At 40.8% G+C, this 26,072-nt stretch overlaps 1 protein-coding gene across 5 annotated transcripts in view; it reads left to right on the forward strand.

The window, feature by feature from the left end:
* Positions 1-26,072, forward strand: part of mop (tyrosine-protein phosphatase non-receptor type protein myopic) — a 170,436-nt gene that overhangs the window by 62,725 nt on the left and 81,639 nt on the right. For all 5 annotated transcript variants that reach the window (XM_071690779.1, XM_071690778.1, XM_071690777.1 and 2 more), the window contains 4 exons: positions 9,280-9,411; positions 10,215-10,449; positions 14,337-14,533; positions 21,660-24,368. In XM_071690779.1, coding sequence (XP_071546880.1) covers positions 9,280-9,411; positions 10,215-10,449; positions 14,337-14,533; positions 21,660-24,368 — 3,273 coding nt within the window. The remainder of the gene's footprint in view (positions 1-9,279; positions 9,412-10,214; positions 10,450-14,336; positions 14,534-21,659; positions 24,369-26,072) is intronic.

Below are 26,072 nucleotides of genomic sequence, written 5' to 3' on the forward strand. Positions count from 1 at the left end.
TCTTACCCTTACGTTACTTACTCGATCAAACCACCTCACACCACACATTGTCCTCAAACATCTCATTTCCAGCACATCCATCCTCCTGCGCACAACTCTATCCATAGCCCACGCCTCGCAACCATACAACATTGTTGGAACCACTATTCCTTCAAACATACCCATTTTTGCTTTCCGAGATAATGTTCTCGACTTCCACACATTTTTCAAGGCTCCCAAAATTTTCGCCCCCTCCCCCACCCTATGATCCACTTCCGCTTCCATGGTTCCATCCGCTGACAGATCCACTCCCAGATATCTAAAACACTTCACTTCCTCCAGTTTTTCTCCATTCAAACTCACCTCCCAATTGACTTGACCCTCAACCCTACTGTACCTAATAACCTTGCTCTTATTCACATTTACTCTTAACTTTCTTCTTCCACACACTTTACCAAACTCAGTCACCAGCTTCTGCAGTTTCTCACATGAATCAGCCACCAGCGCTGTATCATCAGCGAACAACAACTGACTCACTTCCCAAGCTCTCTCATCCCCAACAGACTTCATACTTGCCCCTCTTTCCAGGACTCTTGCATTTACCTCCCTAACAACCCCATCCATAAACAAATTAAACAACCATGGAGACATCACACACCCCTGCCGCAAACCTACATTCACTGAGAACCAATCACTTTCCTCTCTTCCTACACGTACACATGCCTTACATCCTCGATAAAAACTTTTCACTGCTTCTAACAACTTGCCTCCCACACCATATATTCTTAATACCTTCCACAGAGCATCTCTATCAACTCTATCATATGCCTTCTCCAGATCCATAAATGCTACATACAAATCCATTTGCTTTTCTAAGTATTTCTCACATACATTCTTCAAAGCAAACACCTGATCCACACATCCTCTACCACTTCTGAAACCGCACTGCTCTTCCCCAATCTGATGCTCTGTACATGCCTTCACCCTCTCAATCAATACCCTCCCATATAGTTTACCAGGAATACTCAACAAACTTATACCTCTGTAATTTGAGCACTCACTCTTATCCCCTTTGCCTTTGTACAATGGCACTATGCACGCATTCCGCCAATCCTCAGGCACCTCACCATGAGTCATACATACATTAAATAACCTTACCAACCAGTCAACAATACAGTCACCCCCTTTTTTAATAAATTCCACTGCAATACCATCCAAACCTGCTGCCTTGCCGGCTTTCATCTTCCGCAAAGCTTTTACTACCTCTTCTCTGTTTACCAAATCATTTTCCCTAACCCTCTCACTTTGCACACCACCTCGACCAAAACACCCTATATCTGCCACTCTGTCATCAGACACATTCAACAAACCTTCAAAATACTCATTCCATCTCCTTCTCACATCACCACTACTTGTTATCACCTCCCCATTTACGCCCTTCACTGAAGTTCCCATTTGCTCCCTTGTCTTACGCACCCTATTTACCTCCTTCCAGAACATCTTTTTATTCTCCCTAAAATTTACTGATAGTCTCTCACCCCAACTCTCATTTGCCCTTTTTTTCACCTCTTGCACCTTTCTCTTGACCTCCTGTCTCTTTCTTTTATACTTCTCCCACTCAATTGCATTTTTTCCCTGCAAAAATCGTCCAAATGCCTCTCTCTTCTCTTTCACTAATACTCTTACTTCTTCATCCCACCACTCACTACCCTTTCTAAACAGCCCACCTCCCACTCTTCTCATGCCACAAGCATCTTTTGCGCAATCCATCACTGATTCCCTAAATACATCCCATTCCTCCCCCACTCCCCTTACTTCCATTGTTCTCACCTTTTTCCATTCTGTACACAGTCTCTCCTGGTACTTCCCCACACAGGTCTCCTTCCCAAGCTCACTTACTCTCACCACCTTCTTCACCCCAACATTCACTCCTCTTTTCTGAAAACCCATACTAATCTTCACCTTAGCCTCCACAAGATAATGATCAGACATCCCTCCAGTTGCACCTCTCAGCACATTAACATCCAAAAGTCTCTCTTTCGCACGCCTGTCAATTAACACGTAATCCAATAACGCTCTCTGGCCATCTCTCCTGCTTACATAAGTATACTTATGTATATCTCGCTTTTTAAACCAGGTATTCCCAATCATCAGTCCTTTTTCAGCACATAAATCTACAAGCTCTTCACCATTTCCATTTACAACACTGAACACCCCATGCATACCAATTATTCCCTCAACTGCCACATTACTCACCTTTGCATTCAAATCACCCATCACTATAACCCGGTCTCGTGCATCAAAACCGCTAACACACTCATTCAGCTGCTCCCAAAACACTTGCCTCTCATGATCTTTCTTCTCATGCCCAGGTGCATATGCACCAATAATCACCCACCTCTCTCCATCAACTTTCAATTTTACCCATATTAATCGAGAATTTACTTTCTTACATTCTATCACATACTCCCACAACTCCTGTTTCAGGAGTATTGCTACTCCTTCCCTTGCTCTTGTCCTCTCACTAACCCCTGACTTCACTCCCCAGACATTTCCAAACCACTCTTCCCCTTTACCCTTGAGCTTCGTTTCACTCAGAGCCAAAACATCCAGGTTCCTTTCCTCAAACATACTACCTATCTCTCCTTTTTTCACATCTTGGTTACATCCACACACATTTAGGCACCCCACTCTGAGCCTTCGAGGAGGATGATCACTCCCCGCGTGACTCCTTCTTCTGTTTCCCATTTTAGAAAGTTAATACAAGGAGGGGAGGATTTCCGGCCCCCCGCTCCCGTCCCCTCTAGTCGCTTTCTACGACACGCGAGGAATACGTGGGAAGTATTCTTTCACCCCTATCCCCAGGGATAAACTTAATACCTCTGTAATTTGAACCCTCATCCTTGTCCCCTTATTGTATTATGTGTACCATTATTTCCAATGAGCATAAATATTTACATGGAAGACTTTCTTGGTTCATGAATGAATGGTATTAATTTCTCATCCTGTTTGTTTGATTTTGCGTCAGGAAGCTGTATGATTCTGTTTCTTGAAATGGTATTGTGGATATAAGCAAGATTTTGTCAGTCTTATCTGGGTAACATTGTTGGATCATTTCAAGATTCCTTTTTTTTTTTTTTTTCTGCTTGCGTTTCTGCCTTAGCTAGGTAGAATCAGGAACAAATGAACCGAGCCTATGAGGGAAAATCCCAGGTTTGCTTCTTTTTAATACTTTAATGTTATTTAACTATAATTTTGATAACACACATTAATGGTCCACTAACATGAAAGGGGGAGTGGATGGCATTGATTGCCATAGCTCTCAAATTATGCTTCATTGAGTTCTTTTTCTTGTAATATAAAAACTGTCCTTAGGGATTTGGAAGAAAGAAGTCTCCCTGTGTAATCCCTTCATGTCATAGAAGGATGGAGGCCCTCTCCTTTTTGCACTTAAATTTCTAAAATTTGGAACAGAAGGAAGGGCCAGGTGATGAGTGCTCATCCTGCTTGAAGGCTCAGGCTTGGGTGTCTGAAAGTGTTAGGATGTTATCACAAGAAGAACAAGGGGGAGATAGGTGTAATGTTTGAAGGAAGGAACTTGGAAAGTTCTGGCCCCAAGTGAGACTAAGCAGGAGGGTAAGGGGGAAGAATAGTTTGTGTATGTCTTTGGGATAAAGTCAGGGTATAGTGTGAGGGTAGGAGCTAAAGAAGGGGTAGCACTTCTGCTGAATGATGAGTTGTGGGAATGTGTGAAAGAGTGTAATAAAGTGTGCTTCAGACTGGTGAGTGTCAAAATGAAATTGGATTCCGTGAAGTGGGTAATTACTAGTATTTATGCACCTGGGTGTGTGAAGAATGACAAAGAGAGGCAAGGCTTTGGGTACAGTGAAGTTTGTGTGTGGGAATTTTGATGTGAGAGATCAGGTAATGGTTATGAGTAGATTGAATGCCAAAGTGGGTAATGTGGTTGTTGAGGATATAACTAGGGGGCATGGGTTATTCACTGAGATGAATGGAAATGTTGAACAACTCTTGGGGTTATGTGCTAAAAGAGGGAGGTGATTGGGATTACCTGGTTAAAAAAAGAGGGACATTTATGCGTATATTTGGTGTAGGAAAGATGGAAAGTGGGCATTATCAGATTATGAACTAAGTGATAGGCACACAAAAGAGAGACTCCTGGATGTGAATGTGCTGAGAGAGGTAGCTGGTGGAATGTCCAGCCATTACCTGGTGGAGGCAAGGATGAAGAATTGTTGAGGCTTTCATAAAAGAGGAAATGATATGGGTGAGAAGAGGATGGTGAAAATAAGTGAACTTACAAGAGGCATTAAAGAAATACTGGGAGAGATTGATTTTAGAATGGCATAAGGGGAGAGTAAATGAAGTTGATGAGTGCGCAAGGAATGGGAGATATTTAGGGAAGCAGAGCTGGCATGAATGAGAGAAGTGTTTGGCATATGGGTAGTGGGCAGGTGAGAAAGGATAGTGTATGGTGGATTGAGGAAGTAAAGTTGCTAGTGAAAGAGAATGAGTTATGTATGGGCAGTACTTACTGGGAAGGAGTGTAAGTGATTGGAAGATGTACAAGAAAAAGTGGCAGGAGGTGAAGAGGAAAGTGCAGGGGCTGAAAATGATGGCAAATGAGAGTTGGGGTTAGTGGATATCAGGAAACTTCAGGGAAAAATGGAAAATATTTTGGAAGGAGATTGATAGTGTGAGAATAAAAGAATTAATGGAACATTGTTGAAATGGGCAAAAGGGGAAGTTGTAACATGCTATGATGAGGTTAAGAGGAGGTGGAGTGAGTACTTTGAGGGACTGTTGAATGAATATGTTTGATATTAGGGGGCAGATGTAAAGTGTTTGGATTGATGAGGTATGCAGAGTGAGAGAGTGGTTTTGGTGAAAAGAGGAGAGGTGTTGAAATCCTTGCTTTAGATGAAATGTGGCAAGGTGGCTGGAGTGGATACTATTGCAGTCAGATTTCATAAAGAAGGGTGACTGTGTTGTTGATTGGTTAGTTAGGATTTTCAGTATATGTATGGATCTTGCTGAGATGCTTGTGGGTTAATGGAATGCATGTATAGTGCCACTGTAATAAGGCATAGGGGACAAAGTTGAATTCGTCTTACAGAGATATATATTTGCTGAGTATACCTGTTATATGAAAGAGTTGTGATTTAGAGGGTGATTGCATGTGCAGAGCATCAGATTAGGGAGGAACAGTGTGGTTTCAGGTGGAAGAGAATATGTGGATTAGGTGCTTAATTTGAGAAATATGTGTAGCCGGCAAGGCAGCAGGTTTGGATGGTATTGCAGTGGAATTTATTAAAAAAGGGGGTGACTGTATTGTTGACTGGTTGGTAAGGTTATTTAATGTATGTATGACTCATGGTGAGGTGCCTGAGGATTGGCGGAATGCGTGCATAGTGCCATTGTACAAAGGCAAATGGGATAAGAGTGAGTGCTCAAATTACAGAGGTATAAGTTTGTTGAGTATTCCTGGTAAATTATATGGGAGGGTATTGATTGAGAGGGTGAAGGCATGTACAGAGCATTAGATTGGGGAAGAGCAGTGTGGTTTCAGAAGTGGTAGAGGATGTGTGGATCAGGTGTTTGCTTTGAAGAATGTATGTGAGAAATACTTAGAAAAGCAAATGGATTTGTATGTAGCATTTATGGATCTGGAGAAGGCATATGATAGAGTTGATAGAGATGCTCTGTGGAAGGTATTAAGAATATATGGTGTGGGAGGCAAGTTGTTAGAAGCAGTGAAAAGTTTTTATCGAGGATGTAAGGCATGTGTACGTGTAGGAAGAGAGGAAAGTGATTGGTTCTCAGTGAATGTAGGTTTGTGGCAGGGGTGTGTGATGTCTCCATGGTTGTTTAATTTGTTTATGGATGGGGTTGTTAGGGAGGTGAATGCAAGAGTTTTGGAAAGAGGGGCAAGTATGAAGTCTGTTGTGGATGAGAGAGCTTGGGAAGTGAGTCAGTTGTTGTTCGCTGATGATAAAGCACTGGTGGCTGATTCATGTGAGAAACTGCAGAAGCTGGTGACTGAGTTTGGTAAAGTGTGTGAAAGAAGAAAGTTAAGAGTAAATGGGAATAAGAGCAAGGTTATTAGGTACAGTAGGGTTGAGGGTCAAGTCAATTGGGAGGTGAGTTTGAATGGAGAAAAACTGGAGGAAGTGAAGTGTTTTAGATATCTGGGAGTGGATCTGGCAGCGGATGGAACCATGGAAGCGGAAGTGGATCATAGGGTGGGGGAGGGGGCGAAAATTCTGGGAGCCTTGAAGAATGTGTGGAAGTCGAGAACATTATCTCGGAAAGCAAAAATGGGTATGTTTGAAGGAATAGTGGTTCCAACAATGTTGTATGGTTGTGAGGCGTGGGCTATGGATAGAGTTGTGCGCAGGAGGATGGATGTGCTGGAAATGAGATGTTTGAGGACAATGTGTGGTGTGAGGTGGTTTGATCGAGTAAGTAACGTAAGGGTAAGAGAGATGTGTGGAAATAAAAAGAGCGTGGTTGAGAGAGCAGAAGAGGGTGTTTTGAAATGGTTTGGGCACATGGAGAGAATGAGTGAGGAAAGATTGACCAAGAGAATATATGTGTCGGAGGTGGAGGGAACGAGGAGAAGAGGGAGACCAAATTGGAGGTGGAAAGATGGAGTGAAAAAGATTTTGTGTGATCGGGGCCTGAACATGCAGGAGGGTGAAAGGAGGGCAAGGAATAGAGTGAATTGGAGCAATGTGGTATACCGGGGTTGACGTGCTGTCAGTGGATTGAATCAAGGCATGTGAAGCGTCTGGGGTAAACCATGGAAAGCTGTGTAGGTATGTATATTTGCGTGTGTGGACGTATGTATATACATGTGTATGGGGGTGGGTTGGGCCACTTCTTTCGTCTGTTTCCTTGTGCTACCTCGCAAACGCGGGAGACAGCGACAAAGCAAAAAGAAAAAAAAAAATGTGTAGGAAATACTAAAGAAAAAAGAAAGATTTGTATGTGACATTTATGGATCTGGAGAAGGCATTTGACATGGTTAATAGAAATGCTCTGCAGAATGTGATATGAGTATATGGTGTAGGAGAGAAGGTATTAGAAACATTGAGGAGTTTGTATAAAAAGTAAGGCACATGTGAGAGTAGATAGGAGGGTGAGTAGTTCCAGGTAAAGATGGGTCTATGGCAGGGGTGTATGATGTCACCATGATTTAATCTGTTTATGGATGGGGTGGTAAGGGAGATGAATGCAAGGCCTTGGAGAGAGGAACAGATATGCAGTCTTATATGCAGTTGTTGGGAAAGGGTTGGGTAAATAATTTGTTTGCTGATGAAATGGCACTAGTAGCATATTTGTGTGTGAAACTGCAGAAGCTGGTGTCTGAGTTTGGGATATTGTGTGAAAGGAGAAAGTTTAGAGTATATGTGAATAAAAGGAGGTGGATATGTCAGTGAATTGAACCTTGGCAGCTGAATTAAAAGGACAAAGGTCTTGGCATTTTGTGGAATGTCTGGAATAGGTCACTGTCTTTAAGTGCGAAGATGGTTATGTTTGATGATATAGTAGTCCTGTCAGTGCTGTATGGATGTGAGTGTGGGTTTAAGACAAAATTGTAAAGAAAATAGGGTGAATGTGTTGGAAATGAAATGTTTATTGAGTGTTGTGTTTTGAGTATGGTTTATTGAATAAGAAATGTAGAGTTGGAGAAAGGTGTGATAGTAAGAGGAGTATATATGATAGAGCTGAAGAGGGTGTGTTGAAAGGTTTTGAATGTATAGAGAGGAAGAATGAGGAAAGGATAACTAAGATGGTATCCATGTCAGAGGTGGATGTAACATAGGAAAAGGGGGAGACTAAGGAGTACATGTAATGATGTTGTGAGAGATGCTTTGAAGGCTCAGGGCCTGAACATCCAGGATGGTGTGAGGCATGCAAAGGATAGAGTGAATTGGAACACTGTGATTTAAAGGGGACAATGTGCTATCAATGGCCTGAACCAGGGAATACGAAGTGGTCAGAGAAAACCATGGGAAGGTCAATGGGACCTATTTGTGGATAGGGGGCTGTGGTTTTGATGCATTATACATCACTGCTAGAGAGTGAATGTGAGTGAATGAGGCCATTTCTTTGTCTGTTCTGGGTCATCATTGCTAATATGGGACATGGTAAACATGTATGAAAAAATATAACTAGCATGATTTGTGATGATCTTCAATAATAGTGCTCACAATATATCATGACAGGGTGTTGTGCAGCAGGACTATTCAGATGATGGTTTCTGGGGATTTTCAAATATAGTATGAAATATATTTTAAGTTAGTTAATAGGAAATATTGAGAAAATTTGAAAAAAGAGAGGAAAATACAAAAATATCAACTGTAAGTGTTAATGTACAGAGATTTCAATTTGGAGCTCCACACATGGTCAGCTTATATCTTTGTGGGATTTTGCTGAGGGATTTCGTCCCTTCTGTACCATACCTGTGGATTATTGATATGTAGTGACCTTATCCCAGAGCTAACAATTCAGTATTGCAGAATCAAAAATCACTGTAATCAATGCCCCAAAGACTATCACTGGTTTGTCTTTTATGAACATGAGTCATATGAGTTTGCACGAAGAGGCTGTACCTCCCCCAAGCTCTCATGTCATGTGGATTGCTGACACATGAGGATTTTTCCCTTGCTGATTATAACTTGTGACAAGGCACTTTACATGCAAGTAAGGTGTGCCATCCAGTTTAGATTTTTGGTGTGCAGGCAAAAACATAGGCCCCAGAGTAGTTGCTGGCTGCTGTCAAAATTTAGACCCCACTAATTGTTGGTAAAAGTAATTATTTAGAGGTCAGTCATTTTCTTAATCTTTTGGAGATGAGATTTATAGGTCAAGGTCTTTTGTATCAAAATGCCACTGAATGCTTGCTTGTGTATATGAAACCTCATTACTAAGTGATTTGATATAGATGGAATCAATGCTAGAGGTAATGCATGAATATCAAGGTCACATGGTCATATTTACTATGTTGTTACTGATTACATGTTTGCATAGTATCTTATAACTGACTGATTGGATTTGGATCATACTTTTACCAAAGAATTTACAAAATACATTCCAGACACATCATGTGTGCTTCCTGTCATCCAACACAGTTAAAGTATATTTGAAGAATTTCTTTTCAGATTTAGTACTTTAAGTAATGCTGTTGTGTTTGGCAGTAATTAGTTAAGGTATATGTTATGGATATAGAATGTCTCAAATAACTTTATATTTTTGTTTATTTTTTTTTTACAGGAATTGATTGAGTCTTGTGCAGATCTGAATGCTAGCAGTGGTGTCAAGAAACTTACAGATATCATGGCCAAGATTTCCAATTTTTATCATGATATTAATGCAGCACTGGAAAACATCAAACGATTCCTTGAGGTATGTTAAATGTATAACAAGCAATGATTGTTAATTGGGGTTAGTCCTTACAGTAGCTTCAGCAGCAGCAGTAGCGGCGTCATGTATCATTAATAGCAGCTACATTAGCAGGAGAACCTTCGTTATTATTAGTAGCAGTTGCTTTAGTAAAGAGCAAAATCATCATCAGTCGTAGTAGCAGCCTTAGCGAGAGCAAAATGAATACCAGTAACAGAAGTGATATTAGCAGTAGCTGGAGCAGCAGCTAGTAATTCCAGGTGGAGTAGTTGCTAGTACACCTTACAGTACACCCATAGATCAACTGTACTCTGAGGGTATTCATGCTGCACTTAAATTAGTCACCTTTGACAACAACTAGGGAACAGGGGAGAAAATCTAGATATGTATTGTAAGGAAATGCTGTTTCTCTGATTTTTTTGTGTATAGGAGAGAGAGAGTTTCTTAAGATCATTGGTACAGTTTAAGGTTAACGTATGTATTTAGTGCAAAGACTTTTTCTTGCATGTGATAAGACTTGATCTATCGGTAGGTTTAATGATAATTTGAATAATGTTTATGGTGCATTTTTCTGGGTTTTTTTTCATATGTCCTGGTGTTTTAGACTGAAACTCTTTAGTAGTCATTTAGTATCATATAACCAACAGAATGTGTTTTCTGGTAGATTCTGCTAATAATTGTAGTGACTGATGTTCTGAAGACACCCATCATATTTGAATAATGTATAATTTTGTTGGAATATCTTTTGTCAGAGTAGTTATTGATGAAGATGAGTTGTATAAGTGGGACATTTAATTTTCTTATAGGAAGAAGATGAAAAAGAGAAGGAGTTCTTAGCCATAATGGGGAAGCGTGCACCCAACATGATTATAGGAGAACTAAAGCGTGAAGCGAGTAAATACCGGGAGGCCCATCAGAGTGCACAAGACAATAATACTGCTCTTCACAGGGCAATTACCACCCACCTGCCTAACCTACAGTTACTCTCAAAACCTCTAGATGAAGTGGCAGCAGCAATCCCTTCTGTGGCAAGTTTAGAAGGTGGGTATATTTAACTCCTTACTGAATATGTCTATATTGGGTGCAGGCATTTCAGAGTTTGATAATAACCTCTTGGGATTAATTTGTTTAGAGGATAGATGAGCCTGGTTTTATGATAGATGCTTTAGTGGTAAGGCTCACTTATTGTATCCAAAATGTGCTGAGAGTAATAGTTTGTTTACCATCCCTTTCCATAGTTCCTCACCTGATTATTATCATGGATATGTGTGATAGATAAACATTGCATTGGAGATGTATACATCATCACAATTACAGTAATTTTGAAATGTAAAGATTGAGGTTTAAATCTGTTGAAGATGTATACATTATGTCACAGGTAATGTTGGTTAAGAATGTTAAGGTTGAAATTTGAATATATTAGAGACTTGTACATCATGTCATAGTTCAAGTTGCTAATGTAAAGACTGAAATTTAAATTTACAGTCAAAGCCAGATGCTGTCCAGATGTTTAGTAGTTAAATGATAAAGAAGGAATTTTCCTTGACATGGTTATGTGATTTAGTTGTGTGTATGTACTTTCTTCATACAATACATTTACAGTATGTATTTGCAAATTTAAATGCTACCTTCAGAAGTGGTCATGTTTAGTGGACAATTGTTCATATCTAGTGACTTCATGCTAGTTATCCCTTCCATAGTGAATTGTAGAGTGTGTTAAATTGGGAGAACCTGGAGGAAGAGGAGTGCTTTAGGTACCTTTGAATGGACATAGTACTGGAGTGTCTCAGGTGTGGAAGAGGTGGGTCTTTAGGGCATCAAGGAGCACATGTAAGGAAAGGAAAAGGCTGGATGTGATAGAAATTAAAGGCCTTTAATCAATATATGTTGTGAGTTGGGTTTATGAAATGCGTAAGGTAAATATACGTAGTGAGATGTGTTTATTTTCTAGGAAATGATGCTGTTAGAAAGAGCTGTGGTGGTATGCATAATCATATTGAGTTTCATAGTTACATAGATACACAGACCACACAGATGAAAGGTCCAATTGAGGTGGTCTGGCCTTTAGGAAAAATGTGAGCATTAGAAAAAGAGGATGGCAAAGCAAAGGCTGTCTCCCCACCCTCCACTCCCTCTGGCAGTAGTTGGCAGGAAAATAGGTAGAAACAATACCTTGCAGGATTAATAAGCCAGAAGGAAATTTTTATAGGAATGTTATAAGGTAGAATGAATATGAATATGTCATGCATTGCATCACCAAGGATATGCATCCCTTCACTTTTTCTTATAAAGGTGATACTAGGGATTAACTTGAGCTCCAGCCTTTCAACTTATTGTGCTTATATTGTTCCTGATGTTGAAGAATGAGACAGTAATTCATAATTACTCTCTCAAAGCAGATGACGTGGGTTGATCAGTTTAGTATGATATCACAACATGACCAGGGAGAGATAAGTTGTTGAGAAGGTAGCGTGATGCACCACTGCATTATGATGACTGATTAAATGAATTATTCAGTTCTGGAGAGTGACAAGTGATGATCAAGCCTGATATTGAAGATATTGAAGGTGTTTCCCTGAACAACATTTCCTCTCATCAGTAATGCTGGCACTACTGTAAAGAAATGTTCAGCATAAATGTTGTTGAAACTTTTAAGTATTTTGAAACATTCTATTAATTTGCCCCAGAGGCGCCTCTTGCATAGGGAGAACAAATTTTATTCTCACAGTCTCTCATGGTTATTTACGTAAGGAGGGAGTCAACTTAGTTGCTCTTTGCTGCACTGCTTCCAGTTTAAGAATGTCCTTACTTAAGTTGGGGGGCCCAAAACTGCACTGCATATTTGAGGTGTGGTCTAACTAGACTTAGGTACAGTGTCAATATCAAATCCTTGATTTTGTACGTAAAGTTTCTGTTTATGAATCCTAACACTAATTGCTTTCTTGGCAGCTTCATTACAATGCTGGGACAGGGGAGGCAGAAGTGTGGTAAAAAGGTTTGGACATATGGAGAGGATGATTGAAGAGAGACTGATAAAGAGGATCTGTATGTCAGAATTGGAGGGAACAATGGGTAGGGGGAAACCAAGGAGGAGGTGAAATGATTGGGATGAAGGAGTATTTGGGGGTATGGGGCAGCCTGAACATTTCTTAGGGTGAGAGATATGCATTAGATGGAGTGAGTTGGAGCAATGTGGTATTTGGGGATGGTATGTGCTGGTAGTGAGCTGAACTAGAACATATGAAGTGATAAGTGTAAGGCTGTGGATTAGGCCGTGGGGGTTTGGCTGTGGAGGGTTGAATCTGGTTTCGTTTCATTCTGCATGGTGGCTAGAGATTGGATTTATGCAAATGAGGCCATTGTTATTTTATTTTTATGTTGGAGTATCTAGTCATGGGCCAAAGTCCACATCAAGGGTAGGACTTCACTTAGATATAGGAGAGATGTGATATTAATAGAGGATGGGAGGTATGGGTAAGTAAAAAGATAGATTTTGACAGGGGAAGAGGAATATAGATGTTTCAGGACTTAGAGAGGTAGGATTATTCTGAAAGTTCAAGAGAAGATGAAAGTGTATGCATTATTTATGAATTTAGAAAAGTCAATAAGATAGAATTAGTAGAATATCCATTTGGAAAGTTCTTAATTTACATGGTGTGTATTGACAAACTGAGTGCTATAAAGAGCTTATGTTTTATAATGGAGTTTGCATATTGTGAGTGATAAATTATAATGGCATAAGTGAGTGGTTTGAAATATAAATAGAAGTGTATGAGTGTTGTGTAATGTCATGGAGGCTGTTTTATATTTTTCACATATGGGGCACTATGTTAGATCACTGGAAGTTAAGAGTATCTGTATTATGCAGATTCTGTTCTGTTAGTTTGAAAGAATGGTATGTTTCTCTGATGATGTGTGTAGGAGGAGGATGCCAAAAGGGACTTAGAGTAAATTAAGGTTCTTTTAAAAGAGATGGGCTGTCTAATTATAACACTTTGAATGGTGAAGAATGGGAAACTCTGGCTTGTTTTAAGGTATTTAAGAATGAAAGTCAATAAGGATATTAGTGGGAAGGCTGAACATGTAAGGCTTATTGCAAGGGAGAAAATATTGAGTTGCTTGGATAATGCTAGGGAATGGAAGAATTCAAATATAGAATGTACAGGACATTCGCATGATAGTGTAAGTTTACCTATTTTGATTTATGCCTGTGAAGCCCTACTTTTTTGATGGTCAGGATGGGTAAAAACTGGAAGTTGTAGAGATGGGTATTTCATGTGATAGTGCTGGAATTCGAATGCTTAGAAAAAGGGAAATTTGACGAGAAATCATTAGATAGGCGCTTGGATGAAAGTCTTGAGATGATGTGGGCAAGTGTAGAGTAGATGATAGGTCGGTCAGAAAATAGTATTGTTGAAGTTAAAAGAATTAGAGATAAGATACACAGGAGATGAATAGTGTAGTGAGGGGATTCATTGAAACCAGATGGACTTGAAAGGAAAATGCCAGAGGAATGATTTCTCGATTAGGTACAGTATGACCATTTTGTGTGTGAGGGTAGAGTTGTGACTTCACTCTTACCTTATGGAGTGGATACCTTGTGATTTCTGAGGAGTTCTTCATCCCCATAGCCCAGGCTTGGCCCAGGCTGAGTTGGTGTGCAAAGCAGGAAAGTAAGTTTTCAAATTAGTGTGAAAATCCACACTTCACATTAACATTCTGGACATTGAGAATGTGTGAGCAAATTGAGAGGTTGTATGTGCTTGATCCAGTCATATATGTGGGAACCATGGTAAACATGTTTAGTAGACAGAATATACTTTTATGACTGCAGTTACCTTAAGATTGATTTAAAGACAGTTATGTACTCACAAAATGTTCTCAGCATTAGACAGATTTATAACTTCCTTTATATTTCATACTTGCAGGTCAGGGTGACCCAATGGCAAAGCAGGAAGTGAAGCGTTTGTTGGGCAAAGTGAGTGAGATGCAAGCTCAGCGCGCAAAGTGGGAAGCTCAGTTACGTAGTGATATTCAGGATGATGACGTTACCAAACAGTTGGTAACAAGTCAAGATGACATGGAGGAATTCTTTAAAAATGAGCTGAAGAAACATGATAAATTGGTAAGTCAATTTTTTCAATTTAATTATTAAGATGAATTCATGCATTGTTAAAGTAATTATTAAGTTGTGAAGGTGTACTGAAAAGATTTAGGGAAGATCAGAGGTAATTTATGTAACTCTTGTAACTTGACATTTGGGTTCCTGGTGCTGTCTCACAAATGTGAGAAACAGTGACCAAGTATGAATAAAAGTGCAGTTACTGATGAATGTTTAGGTCTATTGAACCATGAAACTGGATGACATCAGTCGATATTTTCTTGGGAGACAGCATGACATCAATTTATAAGCTAACTTTTCCTGCTGCAGTTTGAATATTTACCTGACTTTTCATGCCATTAGTAGCCTGATAGAAGTCTCCTCCCTCACAAAAGAAGATGTGGAAAAAAGTTCTGCCGTTCTCAGCCCTCCATCATCTACCATCATAAGAGCACAATTTCCCTCTGGAGGATCATGCATTCCTGGTGACCTCTTTTGATATATACATTATGACCTAAGTTGTTAGGAGAAACACATATGATCTGTATCATTTATTGAGGAAAGTGAGGAAGAATAACATGAGACATGAAAAGAAATATCTGACTCACAGGGTGAATTTTGTTGGATTAAATGAAATGGAGTGAGGCCTGCAAAGAAGTCCCCATTGAACTCATTCCTGAAATTAATTTTGCCACAACTTTCGCTAATTTTCTGTGAGTGTAATTTTAGGGTGATGGAGAACTTTGGTAACAGATGATAGGTAAAGAGCTAGAAATTTTCAAAAGAGTGCCCTAAACTGTTGAATGCCAGTGACGGTTCTTATCCTTCAGTGGTTCACCCTTAACAGGCCACTGGCAAAGGACAACTCTAGCACATTGTTTTCAGGGGCTCCTACCTAATGTTCTTACAAACTGCTACTACCTAATGTGTCTGCCTAGTTATATTATTATATGTAAATGTTAGGTATATTTATGATTTTAGATGGAGATTGTGTTGAAGTAATGTTAGGTGAGAAAATTACATTTGAATGGTTTTGATGCATTATGCGTATCACTAGCCTGGGAAAAGATCAAATTCAGAATTGAAGTACGGTTTCTACTGAATGTAGACCGTTATCGCACCATTATAAAGTCGAATAATCGTGAGTTGAGCCATCATAAGTGGGGGAGCACCAGTATATGTATGTATATGTACATGTACATGTATGTGTGTATATGTGAACGAATGCAGCCTTTTTGTCTGTTTTCCTGGCACTACCTCGCTGAAGCAGGGGACAGTGATGCTGCTATCTTATGGGGTGGGGTGGCGCCAGGAATGGATTAGAGGCAAGCAAGTATGAACATATACATGTGTATATATGAATATGTATGTGTATTTATATGCAAATGAGTGGGAGATGTATAAAAGAAAGAGGCAGGAGGTCAAGAGATAGGTGCAAGAGCTGAAAAAGAGGGCAAATGAGAGTTAGGGTGAGAGAGTATCATTAAATTTTAGGGAGAATAAAAAGATGTTTTGGAAGGAGGTAATAAAGTGCGTAAGACAAGGGAATCAATGGGAACTTCAGTGAAGGGGGCTAATGGGGAGGTGATAACAAGTAGTAGTGATGTGAGAAGGAGATGGATTGAGTATTTTGAAGGTTTGTTGAATGTGTTTGATGATAAGAGTGGCAGATGTAGGGTGTTTTGGTTGAGGTGGTGTGCAAAGTGAGAGGGTTAGGGAAAATGATTTGGTAAACAGGGAAGAGGGAGTAAAAGCTTTGTGGAAGATGAAAGCCGGCAAGGCAGCGGGTTTGGATGGTATTGCAGTGGAATTTATTAAAAAAAAGGGGGTGACTGTATTGTTGACTGGTTGGTAAGGTTATTTAATGTATGTATGACTCATGGTGAGGTGCCTGAGGATTGGCGGAATGCGTGCATAGTGCCACTGTACAAAGGCAAAGGGTATAAAAGTGAGTGCTCAAATTACAGAGGTATAAGTTTGTTGAGTATTCCTGGTAAATTATATGGGAGGGTATTGATTGAGAGGGTGAAGGCATGTACAGAGCATCAGATTGGGGAAGAGCAGTGCGGTTTCAGAAGTGGTAGAGGATGTGTGGATCAGGTGTTTGCTTTGAAGAATGTATGTGAGAAATACTTAGAAAAGCAAATGGATTTGTATGTAGCATTTATGGATCTGGAGAAGGCATATGATAGAGTTGATAGAGATGCTCTGTGGAAGGTATTAAGAATATATGGTGTGGGAGGAAAGTTGTTAGAAGCAGTGAAAAGTTTTTATCGAGGATGTAAGGCATGTGTACGTGTAGGAAGAGAGGAAAGTGATTGGTTCTCAGTGAATGTAGGTTTGCGGCAGGGGTGTGTGATGTCTCCATGGTTGTTTAATTTGTTTATGGATGGGGTTGTTAGGGAGGTAAATGCAAGAGTTTTGGAAAGAGGGGCAAGTATGAAGTCTGTTGGGGATGAGAGAGCTTGGGAAGTGAGTCAGTTGTTGTTCGCTGATGATACAGCGCTGGTGGCTGATTCATGTGAGAAACTGCAGAAGCTGGTGACTGAGTTTGGTAAAGTGTGTGGAAGAAGAAAGTTAAGAGTAAATGGGAATAAGAGCAAGGTTATTAGGTACAGTAGGGTTGAGGGTCAAGTCAATTGGGAGGTGAGTTTGAATGGAGAAAAACTGGAGGAAGTGAAGTGTTTTAGATATCTGGGAGTGGATCTGTCAGCGGATGGAACCATGGAAGCGGAAGTGGATCATAGGGTGGGGGAGGGGGCGAAAATTTTGGGAGCCTTGAAAAATGTGTGGAAGTCGAGAACATTATCTCGGAAAGCAAAAATGGGTATGTTTGAAGGAATAGTGGTTCCAACAATGTTGTATGGTTGCGAGGCGTGGGCTATGGATAGAGTTGTGCGCAGGAGGATGGATGTGCTGGAAATGAGATGTTTGAGGACAATGTGTGGTGTGAGGTGGTTTGATCGAGTAAGTAACGTAAGGGTAAGAGAGATGTGTGGAAATAAAAAGAGCGTGGTTGAGAGAGCAGAAGAGGGTGTTTTGAAATGGTTTGGGCACATGGAGAGAATGAGTGAGGAAAGATTGACCAAGAGGATATATGTGTCGGAGGTGGAGGGAACGAGGAGAAGAGGGAGACCAAATTGGAGGTGGAAAGATGGAGTGAAAAAGATTTTGTGTGATCGGGGCCTGAATATGCAGGAGGGTGAAAGGAGGGCAAGGAATAGAGTGAATTGGAGCGATGTGGTATACAGGGGTTGACGTGCTGTCAGTGGATTGAATCAAGGCATGTGAAGCGTCTGGGGTAAACCATGGAAAGCTGTGTAGGTATGTATATTTGCGTGTGTGGACGTGTGTATGTACATGTGTATGGGGGGGGGTTGGGCCATTTCTTTCGTCTGTTTCCTTGCGCTACCTCGCAAACGCGGGAGACAGCGACAAAGTATAAAAAAAAAAAAAAAAAAAAAAAAGTTTGTTGAGTATTCCTAGGAAATTATATGGGAGGGTATTGATTGAGAGGGTGAAGGCATGAACAGAGCATCAGATTGGGGAAGAGCAGTGTGGTTTCAGAAGTTGTAGAGGATGTGTGGATCAGGTGTTAGCTTTGAAGAATGTATGTGAGAAATACTGTAAAGCAAATGGATTTTTATGTAGCATTTATGGATCTGGAGAAGGCATATGATAGAGTTGATAGAAATGCTCTGTGGAAGGTATTTAGAATATATGGTGTGGGATGCAAGTTGTTAGAAGCAGTGAAAAGTTTTTATTCAGGATGTAAGTCATGTGTACGTGTAGGAAGAGAGAAAAGTGATTGGTTCTCAGTGAATGTAGGTTTGCGGCAGGGGTGTGTGATGTCTCCATGGTTGTTTAATTTGTTTATGGATTGGGTTGTTAGGGAGGTGAATGCAAGAGTTTTGGAAAGAGGGGCAAGTATGCAGTCTGTTGTGGATGAGAGAGCTTGGGAAGTGAGTCAGTTGTTGTTCGCTGATGATACAACGCTGGTGGCTGATTCGTGTGAGAAACTGCAGAAGCTGGTGACTGAGTTAGGTAAAGTGTGTGAAAGAAGAAAGCTGAGAGTAAATGTGAATAAGAGCAAGGTTATTAGGTACTGTAGGGTTGAGGGACAAGTCAATTGGGAGGTAAGTTTGAATGAAGAAAAACTGGAGGAAGTGAAGTGTTTTAGATATCTGGGAGTGGATTTGGCAGCGGATGGAACCATGGAAGCGGAAGTGAATCATAGGGTGGTGTAGGGGTTGAAAGTTCTGGGAGCGTTGAAGAATGTGTCTAAGTTGAGAACATTATCTCGGAAAGCAAAAATGGGTACGTTTAAAGGAATAGTGGTTCCAACAATGTTGTATGGTTGCGAGGCATGGGCTATGGATAGAGGTGTGCGGAGGAGGGTGGATGTGCTGGAAATGAGATGTTTGAGGACAATATGTGGTGTGAGGTGGTTTGATCGAGTAAGTAATAATAGGGTAAGAGAGATGTGTGGTAATTGAAAGAGTTTGGTTGAGAGAGCAGAAGAGGGTGTTTTGAATTGGTTTGGTCACATGGAGAGAATGAGAGAGGAAAGATTGACCAAGAGGATATATGTGTCAGAGGTGGAGGGAACGAGAAGAAGTGGGAGACCAAATTGGAGGTGGAAAGATGGAGTGAAAAAGATTTTGAGTGATCGGGGCCTGAACATACAGGAGGGTGAAAGGCATGCAAGGAATAGAGTGAATTGGAACGATGTGGTATACCAGGGTCGACGTGCTGTCAGTGGATTTTACCAGAGCATGTGAAGCGTCTGGGGTAAACCATGGAAAGTTCTGTGGTGCCTGGATGTGGAAAGGGACCTGTGGTTTTGGTGCATTATTACATGACAGCTAGAGACTGAGTGTGAATGAATGTGGCCTTTTTTTTTTTTTTTTTTTTTCTTAGTGCTACCTCACGCATATTTGGGGGGAGGAGGTTGTTATTTCATGTGTGGCGGGGTGGCAATGGAAATGAATGAAGGCAGACAGTATGAATTATGTACATGTGTATATATGTATATGTCTGTGTGTGTATATATATATGTATACGTTGAGATGTATAGGTATGTATATTTGTGTGAGTGGATGTGTATGTATATACATGCGTATGTGGGTGGGTTGGGCCATTCTTTTGTCTGTTTCCTTACGCTACCTCGCTAACGCGGGAGACAGCGACAATGCAAAATTAATAAATGAATAAATAAATGAATATATTGATATGTATGTGTATGTGCATGTATGGGCATTTATGTATATGTATGTGTATGTGAATGGATGGGCCATTCTTCATCTGTTTCCTGTCGCCACTTGTCTGATGTGGGAAATGATCAAGTATCATAAATGAATAAATGAAAAATAATAAATATATGTGTGTGTGTGTATGTGATTGGATGTGTCTTTCTTTGTCTGTTTCCCAGTGCTACCTCACTAACATGGGAAATGGCGATCAGTATAAGTATGATAGGAATACTTGATAATCATTTCATCAAATTTTCAATTGGTTCTGCTGGATCTTTGACACTAGGAGCTGTTGAAATGGTTAGAAGCTAACTGCTGAAGGATGCCTCTCCTCTATTCTGTTATATTTCTGACTTAATCTCTTCCATCATTTCCACTACAAAGATGGTTTTTAGGATTTTGTGTTTAGCACAGAATGATGCATTACTTGCCTTTTGGATTTTGTGTCTCCTGTCTTTGAAGTTACCTGACTCAAAATTTCTTTACTCCCTACACCTTCACTTTTATATTTTATACATTTTTCCACCCTTCCTACATACAATTTCTGTGTAAAATTTTTATACTTGCTGTTTTCACATGCACTGAATTCTTCTTTGTAAGGGATTTCAGTAGTGTATACCACAGAGTTTGGTTAGACTATCTCAGGATAGTCTTATTGACGTTGAGACCCTGTATCTTTCCCTTCTAATTGGTTTGGAGCAAATAATTAAGCACTATAAGTTCCTGATCATCATGACCACACACACACACACACTTACTTTTATTTCTTCCCCTAAGGTTTTTTGAACACAGTCTATATCTGTTACTTCCAGCTTGACATGTCCATCCCAGTCTCCTTTGAAATGCCAATTGTTACATCATAGGAGAGGAGCTCACTAGTCATCCTTGCCTAGCCATTACACTGACTTTCCCAAGAATAAGCAAGGCCATGTAATGTAACAATGCTTGTTTAATGTGAAAAGACAGTGTAGTAGGGGCAAACAATGGTTGTTTAATGTGAAAAGACAGTGAGTAGGGGCAATTCCAGTGTAATGATGAACCATGGCAAAGATAATGGAAATTAATACAGTTGTTGTATGCTGATGATGCAGTTCTTTCTGATGAAATCAAAGGAGGTTTTCTCTCCAGCGGGGATGCCCTCAGCTGTACTGACAATTTATTGGAGGTTATCTTGGTTGGAGTGGAGTCATATCATCTTTCTTCCAAATCTTTTCTTGGTATGATCACTCTTACTCTGATGTCTGTTGCTGGTATTAGTAGAGTCAAGATCACTATCATTGAAATAAAAATGTATGAACTTGGCCTAGTTTTCTACAATTAGTTCTATCTCTTCATTAACCCCCCCAAAAAAAAAATCTCTTACAACTTTTCTTAGGGAATCTTTACTCCAAGGCCTTTACTAGATCACTGTATAACTAGCTAATGAAGCTTCTGTTTCTGACACCTTATTTTCCTCTCCTCTACCCAGCCACATAAGGATTGACTGTAATGATACTTTCTTTTTTCTTCAAAAAGAGATGCCGTGAAATGCCCCTCATTCTGTCTTTCATCTATTCCTCATCTTACAGCTTTTATACCTTTAACAGTTATCTCTCTAAACACCCTAAAGAAATGCAATTAATGTAATTTGTTTTGTGCTCTAATTTTTCTCCTCTGAGATGGCCATGATAGGGACATGTTTCTGCTTATGCCATGTCAATTACTTGAAAATGAAAGCTACTTTGAATGTTGGATTAAGCAGTATGAGATAGGGATATTAAAGATGATTTTGTATTATGACCAGTATGACACTTAGGTCATATATTAGAATTGTACCACTTTAGTATCATATTTTAAGGTATCTAAATTTTTTTGTGTCATCTTTTCATTAACTTAGTTTATGGCATTGTTTTCCACAGGTCTCTCTTCTTGAACAGAATATGTCTGCTCAAACCAACATTCTCCAAGCTCTATCAGAAGCTAATGCTGCATATGCTACCACGCGGAGGCTCACTAATCAAGTTCAGGCGCAAAGAACAGAAACAATATCATCTCTCGTGGCATCATATAGTGCCTATCTCAACATTTTGAAAAAAGCAGAAGATGCACAGGAATTTTATCGTAAGCTAGAGGGTCAGGTGAACAAACTTGGGTCTCGGGTCAAGTCAGTTTGTTGTGTTCAAGATGAGGAGCGAGAAAAAGTCTTGTCAGCAAATGTAAAGAAGTTTAGTGGAAGCTCAGTCACACCTAAAGATCCAGGCGGAGTGATATTGCCTGGGCAGCCCTCAAATTTGGATGCTGGTGCTAACACAGGTGGTGGACCAAAGCTGAAAGATTACTTGCAGCATATGAAGGGTGGAGGTATAGGTGTAAGCACTGGGATTCCTACAGGTATGATAACAGCTGCAAATCAGCAGATTCATCCAGGAGCACCAGGTTATGGTTACAGTGATCCAAGTGCTTCTTATGCTATTAGTATGCGACCTACACCTTTAGGCTCAGAACACAGTGATCCACTGACCTCATGTAGTGGCCAGAGTGGCGGAGGCTATACAGCAAGCTACTCAAGTCAGGCATCAGTGTTTCAACCCTCTGCACCCTCACCAGCACCCTCCCCAGCCCCACAGAGTGCAGGATCACCTTACAAGACTCCCGTCACTGCTGCACCTTATGGCACATCTGGTCAGTACTATGGACATCAGGGTACTGCAGCATACCCAGCAACTACTGGTGTTACTGGATATCCTTCAACACAAAGCTCTTCTGTGCCTATATCAGTTGTCCCATCTGTAGGTGGTGTGAACACTACAAGTACCCCCCATGCTGCTAGTACTATATCCAGTCAACACAGCAGCTACACACCATCTCAGACTGGAAGTCAATACCCTAATCATTATGGGTATAATATTCAGTATCCATATTATGGTTACCATAATATGACTGGAATGACTCATACAACACCAACATTATCAGGTAGTGGTACCAGTCCTCTCAGTGTGCCTCAAGGATCACCACTGCATGGTGGGGCTGCTGGGACCCATGACCAGGGAGTCACTCACCATCCTCCGTATGCACATGGCCCTCGCTATCCATCGGTGAGTGAAGGCGTCACCAGTAGTTCTACTGCTGCAGCTGCTCAGCCTGTTGCCTCTGGACATACTGGCAGTACTACTCAGGGCTATTATGGTTATTATCAACAACAACAACCCAGTACCACATCCACAACTAGTATTCCCGTAACTCAGCAGTCAGTGGCATCAACTTCTCAGATTAGCTCTCAGCCTTCACACCCTGCCAGCACGCAAAGCCATTCTCAGTACCCTTACCAGCACCAACAGGCACAGGGTAGTACAACAGTTCCTTCTACTTCCAGTCAAACAGGCTCTCTCTACACCTCTAATTATAGACCAGATTTCTCTAGTCAGTCTGGAGGTGTGGTCTATTCAAGCCAGTTTGGATATGCACACCAGGGTGGTGTATCTTACAAAGGGCAGACAGGTAGTGTCCAAGCTTCTTCCATGTATTCAGAACAGGGAGGATCCAGCTATCCATCAGGATCATATGGTAGTCAAGTGTCTGGCGTGTACAGTAGTGGATCATACTCATCACAGCCTTGTACAACAACTAGTGCCCAGTCTAGTGGGACTTTGTCTGCAGCAAGTAATGCAGCATATGCATCACAAGGACCATCCCCATATGTGCAATGGAACATGTACTCTAATTATCCTCAGGCAGGCATATCATCCAATAGTACCAGTCAGGCTGGTACTGCACCAACAAATACTAGTAAGTCTGGTTCAGGATCAAGTGTGTCATGTGTGCAGCAGTACCCATATAACAATGTTCCAGCATTAACTACAACACCATCTACTGCCCTGTCTGGTGGAAGCTTGGTGTCATCACAAGTAACTCAACCAGCCACTGGTTCTCAAGCTACTAGCCAGTATAGTCAAGCTGTGCAGTACAACCAGGGTTACAGTCAGTCAATGATGTGGGCCCAGTATGGTGATCAACAACAATATCGGCTGCAGCAACAAAAACCACACCATCCACAGCAGCAACAGCAGCAGCCACCTAAGCAACCTCAGCAACCCCAGCAGCACCCTCAGCAACCCCAGCAGCACCCTCAGCAACCCCAGCAGCAATCTCAGCAACCACAGCAGCACCCTCAGCAACCCCAGCCACACCCTCAGCAACCTCAGCACCCACAACAGTCACTACAGTCTTCACATCAGTATCCTCAGCAGCCCCAGCCTCAGCCACCACAGCAGCCACCACAACAGCCACCTCTTCAGCCAAAGCCCCTGCAGCCTCAAAATAAGCAGGGAATAAACACCCAAGGTGTTTCCACAGGATCCTCTGTGTCATCCATAACTTCCGGCATCTCGAACTTGGACCTTTTATCTGGTATAGAGTTAACATCTCCTCCAGCCTCCCAATGGTCTCCTCTCACCCCACAACCTGCAGGTACTAGGCAGCCTGCAGAGCCAGTTAATAGTGTAGGTGGAGGATCCCCCTCCACTTCAGCTCAATCTGGTGCAGCTCCTGATGTTACCTCTACTGCTGCTGCCACATCCAACCAGACAGCACCAGCCACAGGGAGCAACCTGCCGAACGTTGTATCAAGTGTAAGTCTTTTGGATTAAAGTTCAACGTATGTTATTTACTACACTCTTAGGTTGTAAGATCTGAGTCCAGGAACATTGAGATTGAATCAGTGAATTATTTGAAGTCTGCAGATCAGGGGTGAGATGCGTATAGACTTTTTGTGCTTATTGTGGCAGTGTTAGTGTATGTTGAGAATATCCATGTACAGTAGAATCTCACTGATTTATAATGCTTGGGACCAAACCCATTGCAGAATAATTAATTTTTCAGAATTGAATTACATTAGTAGTCCCCCCCCCCTCATCCTCCACACACAATTTAACCCTTAAACACTGGGTGAATGCAATATTATAAATCAAAGTTAAGATGAAAAAAAGCTCCAGATTTTCTGTGTCCTACTATGAAATGAAAGAAATGCTCTTAGAAATAGAGGATTTGTTCAAACAATGAACAAGTACACCTTATATGGCTTTGGTGTATCAGTAAAGTTAATGTGCATATCTTCCTTTGGATGTTTGCATGGTGGTAGAGGAGAATTGTGGCGAGCCTCATGGTGCACCTTAAGTAATGACACTTAGCTCTTTGAGAAAAAAAAGAGTTACCTCGCTAACGCGGGAGACAGCGACAAAGCAAAATAGAAATAAATATAAAGGATATAGACAAACAAGTAAGTTAAGATAATTCAGTTGGCTGTGGTTCAGTGGTGAAGTCACTAAGGCTTAGTTCCTCCAGTAGAGTGATGGTGGAGGAAGGATGAAGGAGGGAGGTACAGCAGGAAGGTATACCTCTTGATAGAAATTCACTAAATGACCACTATTTATAGTCAGTATTTACACATTTGCATATGTATTTGAATATATATTTGCACTCCAGAATTGCTCCCACAGATTGGAACTCTCTGAAATGTGCACCTAAGATGGTCAAGATGACATTCAGCAGCCATATAAAAGTCAAAATATAACTGGGGTCTCAGAATACATCCTTAGAACATTAGCTCTCATTTGATGACTCCTTCTGCCTACTATGTAAGTCATCATATGATGACTCCTGGTGTTTAAGGGTTAAATCATTTTTATTGTGGTCTTTATTGCTACCACTACAAGTCTGATGTTGTTCTGAATTTGTTTTTACTTATGCATATCAACAAATAATCATCTACAATTTTACTCAAACAGTTGAGAGAATGTTTTGCCTGACATCATAAGTAACTTCTTCCATGCACTGTAATCACTGTTTTCCTTTTTCAAGCTTTTGCTGTAGTGCTTAGCCATATTGACATTTAATTGTTACGCAACCTAGCAGAGGTTGAGGCTGAACATTTCCATGGCATCTGAGAACTCACAACAACATTGCAAGTTTTTGACCAAGACACTGTGCAAACAGTATCTGGCTTCCTCCCCAAGCTTGCAGGTTCTGCACATGGATGGAGTTGATCTGATGGATCTTTTTCAGAGTTCTTATTTATCTTATTTTTTCTTTTGCCTTTTGTATCAAATTAAAACACATTTTTGTGTCAAAATGATTGTTGAATATCTCGGATTGCATAACTGTATACTGAAGTGTGAAATGGTGAGGCACTATGATAGGTAGTACCTGTATGTCTTTCAGCCTAAGTGTTGTGATGGTTTTTGTTATTGCTGCACTTGACAGAGCTTGAAGGACACATTCTGGCAGTCCTCTTGGGTTGAGGTAGCTGGACCTAGACTAGGAAATCCAAACCCATC

Source organism: Panulirus ornatus, chromosome 49 (assembly GCF_036320965.1).
Source record: "Panulirus ornatus isolate Po-2019 chromosome 49, ASM3632096v1, whole genome shotgun sequence".
Taxonomy (NCBI): Eukaryota; Metazoa; Arthropoda; class Malacostraca; order Decapoda; family Palinuridae; genus Panulirus; species Panulirus ornatus.